Source organism: Arachis ipaensis, chromosome B7, assembly GCF_059453495.1.
Source record: "Arachis ipaensis isolate K30076 ecotype BB chromosome B7, ASM5945349v1, whole genome shotgun sequence".
In the NCBI taxonomy this organism is placed as follows: Eukaryota; Viridiplantae; Streptophyta; class Magnoliopsida; order Fabales; family Fabaceae; genus Arachis; species Arachis ipaensis.
In genome coordinates, this window is record NC_142442.1 from 44,125,727 (window position 1) to 44,139,892 (window position 14,166).

Consider the following 14,166-nt stretch of genomic DNA (forward strand, 5'->3'; position numbering starts at 1 on the left):
CTTTGACACAACACACAAGTCTAGCCATTACCGCAAGAACGATAAGACTTTTCTATTCCAACTGTCGTGCTTAAAGGTCTCACATTTCTCCTTTTCCTGTGACCAACAAAAACGTCATTATGTTCCACTTCCAATTCCATTTAAAATTAAATATGGGTTTGGCTTCAATGTTAATGCTAGTAGGTTGAAAAATTTAAGCTTTCAACGACTTGCTCAGCATCACGTAAAGGATGGTGATGGTTGGGTTAATAAACATGTTTTGACTAAGAAATTTAGATATGGTAGGGACATCAAGGATGTAAGGCCTCCACCGGTAATGTTGCGTTCACCACTTGATGATTATAAAAGATCAATTTGTCCGATGATTTATGTGACAAAATGTTGGATACCCATAGTGAAATGGAAAAAATGATAATAAACTAGTTTGTAAAATTTTAGAAAAATTTAAACACGTCAACTCTAAAGTTAATAATAATTAGTTTTTTTTAAGGTGGAGTGCTAGGGGCAGTAACTTTTGTGATTTGTAGCCATCAAATAGCCATCAATGATGATTTTAATGGTGTGAGATTGGTGTGAGATTTCATCTAATGGCTCACTTTTCTTTGCTGGTTACATGCTGGCCAGAATTTGAAAAAGTTGCTGGCCCCTAAACTTTTTCTTTTTATTATAGAAAACTAAGAAAAAAAACGCAGAATATTTTATAAAGTAGATATAATCTTTGAAGATAAACAAAGAAATAAAACACATGCTTTTATAATAAATATTATGTTCTGATAAATTTTTTTTTTTTTGAAAGAAACAACTTTTTAAAATAATATATAAAAAAATACAAAAATTTATTGACACAAAAAAACATAATTTTGTGGTGATAAATATAAAAATTTAAAATAATTTGTCATTCGAGTTCCACTGGAAACAAGTATACATATAACATAAATGTATTTTTTATAGGCCTTTATTTTTTAGAAAAACTAAAAAATTTACAAAATTTATTATTTTTAACCAACACTTTTAACTATTAATTTAATATTTTTAGTTTAAAGGTCTAACAATATATTTTTAATTCACTTTTTTAAATATTACCGAGTAACTACTTAAAAAATAAATAATTTTTTCTTACCCGTTGCATTCCACTTAAATTTTTTTAGAGATTCTTTGTTGGTTTACTCTTTCCACCGCTATAAAGACAGTGGAGGGGCACTAAACCTTTTATCCCAAACTCAACACATTGCAAACCATATAGTAAAAATCATATCCAACAGTCCAAACCATGTCTTCTGTCTCATTCACCTTCAATAAATTTGAGCCTAACCAGGAAGACCTCATCCTCCAAGGAGACTCGTCCATTTCAAATAAAAATGTCTTACACCTCACCAATGTAGACCAAAATGGATTACCACAAAATGGCAGTGTAGGCAGAGCATTATACTCTGCCCCTATTCACATCTTTAGTAAATCTGCTTTGGCATCAAGCTTTGAAACCACCTTCACCTTTAAAGTCTCACAAAACGGATCCAATGCTCCCGGTGACGGCTTTGCCTTCTTCATCGCTCCGACCGACACCACCATCCCTCCTAATTCCGGTGGTAAGTTCCTCGGTCTCTTCGACGGACCAGGTATAATAACCGATACAATTGTTGCTGTTGAGTTTGATACCTATGTTAACCGCGAGATTGAAGATCCCGATTTTATCCACATCGGAATTGATATCAACTCTATCAAATCATCTGTGACAAACAAGTGGATTCTCCAAAGTGGAGTGGTAGCCACTGCAAAAATATCATATAACTCTGTCTCAAAGAGACTAAGTGTTATATGTTCATATCCAAATGCTGCTCCAGTAACACTTACTCATGATGTTGACTTCAGTAATGCCGTTCCTGAATGGGTTAGGGTTGGGTTCTCAGGTTCCACTGGGCAATACGCTCAAGCAAATGATATTTTATCTTGGTCTTTCAGGTCAACGTTGACCACCAACAACATTGTGTAAGAACCACCATGGATGTGTCATTGTTGTGATTTCCCATCTTTTATGTTCCAATAAGGACAAAATATAGTCCATTGTTTTCTTTTGAGTCTCTGTTGCGATTATGTTGTTTTGTTCGGATCCAGTTCTGTTATATGAAGAAAAAGTTTCTAGGATTATTGGGGTATCAATATCATCTAAGTGCTATTATTGTGTTTTAAGCCTTCTTTGATCTATGAATGAAAGCTACTTTATGAGATTTTGTCTGACTTATACAAACATTAAATGCTTAAATAAGATTTTGGTACTCATAAAATTGTTGGTTAAGTTTGGTCCTCATAGTTATCTTTTCGATACTATTATTATTATATGAATGAAGTTTTACAAGCATATAAGTTAAATCAAATTGGTTCAATTAACTTAATGACCTAACAAACGCTTCTAATACAAATATGAATTCACTCATCTATTGCTACTACGTTTACTTTTTTGTTTCTTTTTCTAATTATTTTTCTTTTACTATTGTGCTGTGTGTTTTTGGCTGCTTCTTTTGTGTTGTTCTTGCTTCTTTTTCTTTTATGTTTTGTTTTTTTTTTCTCCTATTTTTTTTAACAGAATAAAAAAGAGAAACAGGAAAAACGTATAAAAAAAAAAAAAAGAAGAAGAAGAAGAGAAATAGAAATAAATGAAGATGATGAAGAAGGCAATGAGTAAGAGAAAACAATGCAAAATTTCTTTTTTTTTTTTAATCCACAAACTTGTGTCTTTTAAAAAAAATTAACCATTTTTTAAAAAAAAATTTCTCCCCAAAATTAAAAAATGTAAAACAAAAAATTCAATAAAATATATAAAATTTTGTGAAGTTGCACACATAATAGTAGTTTTGAAAAAAGAGGTTGCGGGTTCGAGTCTCCTATCTTTGTTAAAAAAAAATAAATAAATAAATAAATAAATAAACAGTAGTTTTGAAAAGGGATAATCCCAGAACGAAAAACCATACTCTAATTCTATATTCTTACTACCTAGGTAATGGACACATCTATTGCCTTTTTCTATAAGTTTGTACCAAACAAACACGCCATTCCTTCTTTTTCAGCTCATTTATCCTTCTAACCAGGGAATTTGGGTGTCTTTCAAGCTTTTTACTCCTGTTCAGCAGATTATTATTCAACGTTACGCAGGTCACTTCCTCACAAAATCCTTCATCCACCTTGGAGCTATCTTAGGCAAATCACTCTAAGCTCTCAACTACGGCCCAATTCCTTTCTCTGAAGTTGATGTTTCCTCACTTGGGCCTCCCATTTCACTCCTTCCCTCTTCATCAGTTGGCTCTCTTGGGTCATTTGGGCCTTCCTTGAGGTATTCTTGCCAAAAGTTTGCCCAATTCAATTGCATATGCTCAACGTTGATTTTGACTTCTAAACAACTTGTAATTGCTACAACAATTTCTGTCCAAATCAGCCCCAAGTAAAATCCAATCTGTCATTGCAATTTATATGTAAATAACAATTTTTTTTTTCTTGGTGTACATCTATCTGAATAACGTATCCAATATAGTTGATGCCATTTACCAACAGAACAAAAATGTTATTTTTCTGGAAATTAGGACACATAATTCATTAACTTTAATGTTTTATAAACCTAAAAACCCTTAAAATTGATTCTGTTATTTATATAGGAGCACAAATCATCTTTACTATTCAAATAAAGATATGTGAAGTATAGAAAAACAAATCCTCTTGACCCAACATAAGCAAGAATATAGAGGATAATACGGGACAAAGTATTTCACGTTACAAAGAGTCCTAGAAAAAATTTCAACTAAAAAATATAATATGAATAATCTAACCTAATGCAAATATCATTAGTTAATTCTACTGCTTGATTTCATTCACGTCTCATAAAAACAAGTCAAAATCTACGCACTTGAAGGCTTTCCCTTCATTCATCAACCAACCATTATATCGGAGCATAAAAAACAATGTTAAAGAAACAGAAAGTCATGGAAACAAATTATCCAATGGACTTATGACATCAAAGTTGCAAGATCTAGCATAGAGAAAACATTCATAACAAAAGATATTACTTTTAACAACTTAAACTCTCATGTAATGTTTAGTTAGTATCTATATTCACAGGAGATATAGATACAATAATATATATTCCTCGTGACAAGAATAAAACACATAATTTTTTACTTTTAAGAATTAGAAAAACAACACCCATTCACAAATAAATGGTAGCAACAGATTAACACACTAATACAACAAAAAAAAGCATAAAAAATTGAAAAAATAGAGATAGCACATCAAGACTTTAATGTAGAAAATCTCTTTAATGTGAAAAGTAAAAATCACAAGTCACCAAAATTAAAAAAATAATTTCACTATGATCAAAATAGAAAACAAGAGAATCACAAATTACTGTACAAAATACACATACAACAAGCTAAACAACTTAAACATCAAATCATACAAACAAAAACCAAAAAAATGAAAATATCACAAAAACAAAGTTGATACTGTGTGACTAGTATCTCCAACTAGAATAGGCTCTCACTTTCATAATACAACTTCGTGCTAGAAGTACCATAAAAATATCTCATTATCCATTTTATAACATTCCAATGCTCTATTCTTGGGTTTAAAACAAAACGGCTAATACAACACTGCAAAAAATTTGGTCTATGGTCACAGCAAAAAATTGTGACCATAGATCTATGGTCACTATTTTTTACTTTAGATCACAGTTTTTTCAACCGTGACCTATTCTGACGTAGCCATAGATCTATGATCACAGCTTTTTTATCTATAGTCACTGTTGTAGTGTTTTCTATCTGATACTTTAAGCCACATTTTTTAACCGTGACCATAGAGTAGCGTAGAAACCATGACCATAATTTGTTCTATGGTCACAGTATTTTAAATCGTGACCACATCCTAATCTATGGTCACAATTTTAGCGTGAGCATAGTTTATTTATGGTCATGCACTCATGCTATTTTAAAACCGCGACCATAACTTACTCTGTGGTCACTCTAATTTTAAATCGTGACCATAGCCTAATCTATAGTCACGGTTTTAGTGTGACACTTTTTTGTAAAACTGTGACCTTAGCCTAATTTATGATCATAGTTTTAGCGTGACCATATTTTAAAACTGTGACAATAACTTACTCTATTTTGTAAGATTTTTTTTACAGCATAATCATATCCAAAAATTATGATAATCACAAAATAAGTCTAAAAAAGACAAATTCAAATAATCTAAATCATAAAATTTACATTATAAGCTAGATATGTTTTCAGTCTAAACGACACAAATCAAAATATATTATAAAGTCTCATAAAAAAATACATAAGACATCAAAATATTATATTTGGATAACTAAAGTATATAAAAAATCCATCCCATGTCATATTTTTATAAAAAATTATATTTTCTTCACATCACATCCTCGTACTAACAAAAGAAATAAACATTTTAATAATATTCACGTTCACAAATAGACCTGTCATAAAGGTTTACAATATACGAGAATAAAAATAATCTGCAGATAATAACATCTTAAATATCAATTTCTACATAGAAGACTTAACTCAGAACAGACAGTAGCTTCTATCAGAAAATAGAAAAAAAAAAGGTTATAATTTATGAGGTACACTTGAGTGCAGAGCTAACAAATATTAGATCATATCCTCAACTTAGATGCTTTTTGTTGCTCACTTAGATTTAGTTCAGAAATAACAAAGTGAAATGGCTCTTGTAAACTGCTTACATTTTTACCAACTGTACTGTGTACTCATAATGCAATGTACACTAAAGGATCATAAACAGCTATATTCTAGGAAAGACTTACCATCTACATGGTCATGGTGATGATGAGTAACAAAGACCACTAGTCTTCTTGGCAAAGTAGTAACAACTTTCTCTAACGGATGATTATAGAGTCATAAGTTACGATTTAGTAAAACAAATTTGATAATATAGAAATTAATTATTAGTCCAAGCCACAGATCCATAAAAGAAATAGGAAACAAAGGAAAAATAGAAAAGCATGTTTACACATAAATTGTTCAATAGTCATGTGAAAGTATACCTCTCCATGGAATCTTGATAAATATCCTGGATCAACAATTAGTGCATCTCCACATGCAATAAAATTATTATCCTCACAATCATTTGAAGCATTTATAGGTGCAAATACAACCAAGTTTGTTGTGATAAAAGGCTTTGCTGTTCTACTTTCCATAGGTACCAGGAGGGTACTCCTGAAAATGGAATGAGTTTTCCATTTTGAACCAGCATATAAAGAGAATGACTTTGAAAATTATAAGAAAATAAAAAAACAACCATTTGTATCTATAAACTTTATGAATGCTGACAAAAGTATCTATAAACTAAGAAGACTAATATTATATCCATGAAAGATGAGTTCTACGTAACAAAAATACCCAAATCATAATTTTTTTTATTTTTTAATAAAATTTTTAAATTATCCCCACCTTTTATCTTCAACCTCAACTCCACCACCAAAATAACAGCGGCCAACCCAAATACAATGGCGAAGGCGCCAGAGCCCTCCGCCTCCACCTCCACCACAGACAACGAGGAAGGCTGCTGCCGCTCCCTTTCAAAAAAAATTAATTGAAAACATCAAATCAAGCATTTATTCTGCACCTTGATCATTTTTCTATGCTATTCTATAACTTGAATTTTTTAACCAATTAGAACTCGCTTCCAAGTTCCAATGGAATAATTCAATAAATCCATAAATCAAAGCAAACATTCCTATGGTTTCTATTTACATACATCAACCGTAATTGGGGATATAAAGAGGTTTAAGGACATGAAAAAGTGTTGACAGTATTATAGTTTTAAATTTATCATATATAATAATGACATTCCTTCATTATGATTTAAACCTCTAAATGGCAGACCTCACATTACAGTTGAAAACTAAAGCTAGTATTGGTGCTCTTACGTTCATACTTTGTACTCATCAAATGACATTGGTGGTGATGAGGCTTCTTACACGCTGAAGCTTCGGAAGGCTCTATCCCAGTTTACTGTTTCTTGTTAAATTTGGAAACTCCTTGGAGGGTCCCATTCCTGAAATTTGCCCCAAGTTGCAAGTTTTAAAGCTTAAAAAAAAAAACTGACTTTTTATCAATCTGACAACATTGGTGCAACATTATTTCTTTTTTTTCCTCAAAGTCTAGTAGCATTTCATTGGACGTTTGCTTATAGAAAATTAACTCTTCCCATGTCCACATGGAACTCTTCTTAAAGTCCTCAGTGAAAGAGTTAAGTGCAGGCTTTAGACTCAATTTATGATCAAAACACATAATCCTAACAGATGTAGTTTTCTTGGCATCCAACTGAAACTAAATATCATCACCAATATTCAATCTAGAAACACCAATAAGGAGGATTATAAGTCACAGACTTAACTATCTAGATATAGCCAACAAACACATCTATCTAATAAAAATATTAGCAGTAAAATTTACTTCATTTTAATAAAACAATCAACAATCTATGGATATTATTAACAGAGCACAATCATTGTTACGTATTATTTCACATTCAAACTTTGAGAAGCCAATGCAAGTGGTGTGATAACAACCTCATTAGCTCTTGGTTGCAATACAAAGAAAGTGCATCATAATATCAGGCAATAGCTGCAGTGCAAGCAAACAACTTAAAATGTTAAAATATTTGAAGTCATAATACCATGTACTAAAATATAATTCAATGACAAATAGATGCACTAAAAAAGGGATTAAAAAAAGAATTGAGGTAACAACTACCCACCCTTGCTTCTGCTTTTGACTTTACACGAAATCTTTACTAAAAGTCTTCCAAGATGATGTCAATAAGGGATCAAATGCTTTGTTCAGGCTTAAGGTACACACATTTCATAATAGCTTTTATTCACTTTCTAATGATAGCTTAGAAGATCAATGAAAAATATTCCTCTCTTTTGATCCACTTTCATAGCAGTATATGCTCCTTTTTCTATAGAGACATTTAAGCTAGCTCTAAAAATTTATTCATATAAACAACTTTTCACAGTTTAAAAAGTTAGGAGAGGACATTTCCTATAATCATGTAGTAGAGTTAACGTAAACATGGAATTCTCAAAGTTTGATTTGAAAGCAATAAGAAAGAGAGGACTAACCTCGCCAAAGTAGTTTGGATGGTGAGAATATTTCCAGAGATCAGAACTGCACCAGTTTAAAAGCACAACTTCTAATAATCTGTCGTACCTCCAAATATTTAACCTATAGCCCACAAATCCACTCTATCACGTCCTATATGAAAAGCCATAATATATTAACAAAAAAGAACTATCTCATTGGTAAATTGAATACTAAATTTGTAGAATATCTTACTTGGCGACCATGAGGCATTGTAGGATCAGGCAAGGAAAATCTGCCTCGTACTATCACAGATTGAAAAAGCCATAGAGAAAAAATACAATCTTGCCAGAAAAAAAAACATAAAGATACCAACATGAGTATACACACCAACTCATATATTCTTTTGGGAATTTGGGGGCAAAGATGGTGGCATACTAATCCAATCAATAATAATATGATCTCAGTTTTATAATAAAAGAATATATCACATTTACCAACTACATTACTTCAAAGAAACATGTTTACATTGTCCAATGTCCACAACATACACTCGTTTCATTAGTCTATTACAACAAGACAATTCTAAATGTAAATTAAAAATTAGCCTAAATAATTTTGCAATTAAAAATGTAAATTAATAGTTAACAATTGCCAGAACATTGTCCACTTATAGAGGTCAGTTTCTTCCGGTCTTAACCGACCCTCTTTGACTTTATGGTGATTCAGTCATAAATTACTAGTATATGTTATTCACCTTCAATCGTTTGAATTGTTCTCATCAAAAGCATCAAAAAAGAAACAGTTATTGAGAGAATCTCTTTTCCAAGAGTTTATTGTTCAATTGTTACCAAGGTTTAATATCTAAGGAATAAATAAAAAAAGCTAGATATCATTGACTAAACATTCCAATTCTAAATTAATTTGAATCATTTTTGTTTTTATATCATATATATTATTTACAACATTTCTTTTTCTTTTTAATTTTTTTTACACTTTACCACATCTCTTATAGCAAAGGACAAGTTAAATGTTTTTCTAAGAAGTTCCTTCCATGATACTAATGCAAAAACAGATAAACAAACCCATGAGAATGAAACTTTCTACCACATGCCAATTAAAACATAATAAGTTAGCAACACATATGATAACTCTCAATGACATAGAGATCAAAACAGAATTAAAGAGTAGCAGAAACTTCTGCTTTATTTAATAAGAAGCATCTCAAAGGTATTTGCTAAACGCTAGTAATAAACCAAAAGGTATTTTTCTGTACCAAAAAAGTGAGCAAAAGAAATAATTAAGGATGAATAATAATAATAATAATAATAATAATAATAATAATAATAATAATAATAATAATAATAATAATAAATATGAACACAAACATCAACAAAATAAAAAAATTTAAGTCTAAATTGTTAGAAATAAGAGAGAGATCTGAGAAAAGTATTTCGTGTATTATTCAGGTTGATGAAAGGTACAATATACAAGGGGTATATATAGGTGCTAAATGAATCAAAGTAATAAAGGCATAGAATCCTATAATTAATATACAGATATACTATATAAATATAGATGATATTAATTGGTCTAAATTGATGCTAATGATTCTCTAACATCCCCCCTCAAACTCAAGTGGGAGCTAAGGATACCAACTTGAGTTTGGATAACAAAGTCCGGAAACGAGTCGGGTGATGAGCTTTCGTGAAGATATCAGCAGTCTGATCTAGTGTTTCAACAGCAATGAGATGAACAACATCAATAAGGATACATTGCCAAACAAAGTGACAATCAATCTCAATGTGTTTGGTGCATTCATGAAATACATCATTATGGGCGATCTGAATAGCACTGCGTTTATCACAAAAAACATCAGTAGGGGACGACTGAGGAGCACCCAGATCCTCGAGAAGCCAACGAACCGAGATAACTTCAGCAGTGGTGTCAGTGAAGGCACGACACTCAGCTTCTATGCTTGAGCGAGCAGTGAATGTTTGCTTCTTAGCACGCCAAGAAATGAAAGCGTCGCCAAGAAACAAACAGTAACCAGTAGTAGAACGATGATTAGTGGGATCACCAGCCCAATCAACATCGGAGTAAGCCTGAAGAGACAAAGAGGAATGGGCAGAAAAATAAAGGCCATGAAATAGAGTGCCTTTGATGTAGCGAAGAATGCGAAGAACTGTCGCATAGTGAGTAGTACGAGGAGCTGACAAGAACTGGCTAAGTACATGAACCGGATAGGCGATGTCTGGTCGGGTGACAGTCAAGTAGACGAGACCGCCAACTAACTGTCGATAGAGAGTCGGATTATCCAAAACAGTGCCATCCATAGGGGTAAATCGAACATTAGGCTCAAGAGGAGTAGACTCAGTGCGACTATCTGTAATCCCAGTACGAGCAAGAAGATCTGAAGCATACTTAGCCTGAGAGAGATAGATGCCATCATCGGTGGAGATGACCTCGAGACCAAGAAAATAGCTGAGAGAACCAAGATCTTTCATCTCAAAGGTTCGAGAACCATCAACATCATCCCCAATAATGATCATGTCATCAACATACAAAAGTAGAAGAACAACTCCACGTTTGCTTTTACGAATGAAGAGGGCATTCTCATGAGGGCTAGAAGTAAAACCAAGACTGCATATGGTAGTGCTGAACTTGTCAAACCATTCACGAGGAGCTTGCTTAAGTCCATAAAGTGCCTTGCGAAGGAGACAAACCTTATTAGAAGGACAAGGATATCCCGGAGGTGGTTTCATATAGACTTTCTTTTTCAAATCCCCATTAAGAAATGCATTCTTCACATCCATCTGACTGAGAGACCATTTTTTAACTGTGGCAATGGCAAGAAGAGCTCTAACAGACGTAAGACGAGCGACAGGAGCAAAAGTCTCTTCATAATCAATACCATACTCTTGCGTACAACCTTGAGCAACCAAGTGGGCCTTATAACGGTCAATAGAGCCATCAGAGTGATTCTTAATCTTGTATACCTATCTACTGCCCACAACTTCCTTATCAGAATGAGGATCAACCAAATCCCAAGTGTGTGCTTTTTCAAGTGCCTGTATTTCTTCCCGCATTGCTTGTTGCCAATTTGGGTTTGAGGAGGCTTCTCTGAATGACTTAGGTTTATGTTGATGAAGGATAGTAGAAAAGCAATGATAATCAAGAAGATGAGGAGGTGGATTCTTTACCCTAGAAGAACGAGCGGGAGGAGAAGGCATGACGGTAGGAGCAGGATCATCATCCGGTCTGGAATCATCGGGAGATGGAGAAGGTGGAAGAATAGGAGACTGTGGAGGGTCACTCGAGATAGAATCTGAAGAATCATCACTAGGAAAAAGATCAACATTGGGGTTAGTAAACAAAGGTGACTGAGTAGTAGGAATGGACTCAAAGGATGAGAACCGAGAAAACATGTGGTGCTCCCAGAAGACAACATGACGAGATATACGAATACGTTTAGAGAGAGGATCCCAACAACGATAACCCTTGTGTTCAGTGCCATAACCAAGGAAACAACACATACGAGCCCGAGGTTCAAGTTTACTATGTTCATGAGGCTGAAGAAGAACAAAACATACACAACCGAAAACTCGAAGAGAACTATAATCTGGGGGGTATGATAAAGATGCTCAAAGGGAGTAACATTACCAAGAACAGAAGAAGGGAGTCTATTGATAACATGAACAACAGTAAGAATAGCTTCACCCCAAGTACGCTCAGGACACGAAGAAGAAAGAAGCATTGCACGGACGGAGTCAAGAATGTGACGGTGTTTGCGTTTAACTCTACCATTTTGTTGAGACGTACCAGGACAAGAAAACTCAGACAAAGTACCCTATCTTGCAAGAAAGGCTAAGAGTTTAGAATCACAGTATTCCATAGCATTATCACATCGGAAAACCTTAATGACTTTGGAAAACTGAGTTTTAATCATAGTAGCAAAGTTGATATAGATTTGAGGTAACTCATGGCGATTAGTCATTAAATAAACCCAAGTAAAACGGGAATAATCATCAATGAAAATGACAAAGTATCGAGCTCCGCCCATAGAAGCAGTGGGAGTAGGCCCCAAACATCAGAGTGAATGAGATCAAAAGGAGAGCAAGCAAGAGATGAATTATGGTGAAAAGATAAAGCAGGTTGTTTGGCAGTTTGGCAAGAAATGCAATCAAAAGATTCATTTGGAACCTGACCTAAAACACCCTAAGACACAAGAGGACGCAGTTTTCCTAAGGAGGTGTGGGCAAGACGTTGATGCCATAAGTGAAGGGTAGAGGGAGAAGAAGCAGCACAGAGATTTGGTACAGGAGGAATATGAAGATTCTCGAATTCAAACAACCTTCCGACCTTACGTCCAGTCCCGATGATTTGTCCCGTCTGAGGATCCTGTACACGACAAACAGAAACAGAAAAAGTGACGTCAAAACCCAGATCAACAAGTTGACCAACAGAAATAAGATTGAAGTTTAATTTGGGAATATAATAAGTATCAGGAAGATTAAGAGTTGACTGGGATATAGAACCCTTGTGTGTTGCGTGCAAGAGGGAGCCATTTGCAGTATTGACAGAAGGTCCATTCATAGTGGTAGACATAGACGAGAAAATATTACACAACGGAGACATGTGATTAAAGCAACCCGAGTCAAAGTACCATTTAGAATTACCTAGAGTGGTCGATAAAGCAGCAGGGGTATTACTAGAAACAGAGAGAAGACGCTGAAGAAGAGATGCAATATCAGATAGAGAGATAGGAGACGAGTTGAGTGGATCAGGACGTGGTGGGCGTGTAGGACAGGCAGTAATTAAATGTCCCGAGAGCTTGCAGTAACGGCAGAACAACTGTGAACAATGGTAGCTAATATGACCTGTCTGGTGGCATGTGCGACATTCAACAGAAGGACAGTCGGGGAAGAGGTGCCCAGAACGGTTACAGTTTCAACAGAATTTATCCTTTCTGTCGGTGGCAGCAAAAACATCTGGCTTTTCCATGATAGTGGTCACAAAGATCAAAGAGAGGAGAGAAAACGGCAATTTCGGAGCAGAAAATGAGAAATCAGAGTACAGAATCGGAAAGAGCTCACCAAAAAATCTTAGGGAGGGTCCCGCTTGGCTGCCACGTTAGTGCCACATCAGCAGTGACATCAGCGCCACGTCAGCAGAGCAATGACACGTGGCGGCGTCTGATAGGAGCGGCATGCCACGTTGGTGATGAGGTGGAATGCGGGTGGGCAATCGGACTAGGTCGGGTCGGGTCGGGTCAATCGCGGGTTGGCGGGTCGCTAGAGAAGCTGACGGCGTGACACGTAGGCGCTCCAGGATCGTCTGATCAGTAGCAAGATCAAACGGCTACTGAAGCATCTGGGATGAGGAAGAATCAAGGTGGGCAGGGAGCTTCCGGCGGCGCGTGACGGCTCGTCCGGTGGCCTCAGGCGACGATTCTGGCAGCGTTGGAAAGCTGACAAAGAGATGAACACAATGATGCCGGAGGTGACGAATCAAAGTGTCAGAAACAGATCGAAAAATGAGGGCAAAGAGGCACAGGTGGAATCTGGAAGGAAGATCAACCTGGTCGTGGCAGCGTCTTTCGGCGACACGTGGAGGCGCGTCTGGCGGCAGATGGCGACAGTTTTGGTTGCGATGGAATCACGGCGACAAGACGAACAAGATAGTTACAGGAGTGACGAACCAAAGCGTCGAAAAGAGAACGAAAAAAGAGGCCAAAGAACACTGTCGGAAAGGAAAAAAAAACAATGGGGCTATGAACTAATATTCATTGAAAAAAAAAGGCCTAAGCTCTGGATACCATGTTAGAAACAAGAGAGAGATCTGAGAAAAGTGTTTTGTATATTATTCAGGTTGATGAAAGGTACAATATACAAGGGGTATTTATAGGTGCTAAATGAATCAGAGTAATAAAGGCATAGAATCCTATAATTAATATACAGATATACTATATAAATATAGACGATATTAATTGGTCTAAATTGACGCTAATGATTCTCTAACATAAATTACTAAGAAATCTAAGTCCAGATACAATCCA

The 14,166-nt window shown here is 34.9% G+C and overlaps 2 protein-coding genes across 2 annotated transcripts; one reads left to right on the plus strand and one right to left on the minus strand.

Annotated features, from left to right (window-relative positions):
* Positions 1 to 1,201: 1,201 nt before the first annotated feature.
* On the plus strand, positions 1,202 to 2,225 carry LOC107609443 (lectin). Its single transcript, XM_016311426.3, has one exon. It carries the CDS (start codon positions 1,271 to 1,273, stop codon positions 1,988 to 1,990), a length of 720 nt encoding a protein of 239 aa, XP_016166912.1. The 5' UTR covers positions 1,202 to 1,270; the 3' UTR covers positions 1,991 to 2,225.
* Positions 2,226 to 3,160: 935 nt separating this feature from the next.
* LOC148550992 (uncharacterized) lies at positions 3,161 to 7,077 on the minus strand. Its single transcript, XM_088492951.1, has 4 exons — positions 6,950 to 7,077; positions 6,471 to 6,595; positions 6,065 to 6,236; positions 3,161 to 3,445 (listed from the first exon to the last, which is right to left on the minus strand). The coding sequence occupies exons 1-4, from the start codon at positions 6,953 to 6,955 to the stop codon at positions 3,215 to 3,217; spliced, it is 534 nt and encodes a 177-aa protein (XP_088349077.1). The 5' UTR covers positions 6,956 to 7,077; the 3' UTR covers positions 3,161 to 3,214.
* Between the last annotated feature and the right edge of the window lie 7,089 nt (positions 7,078 to 14,166).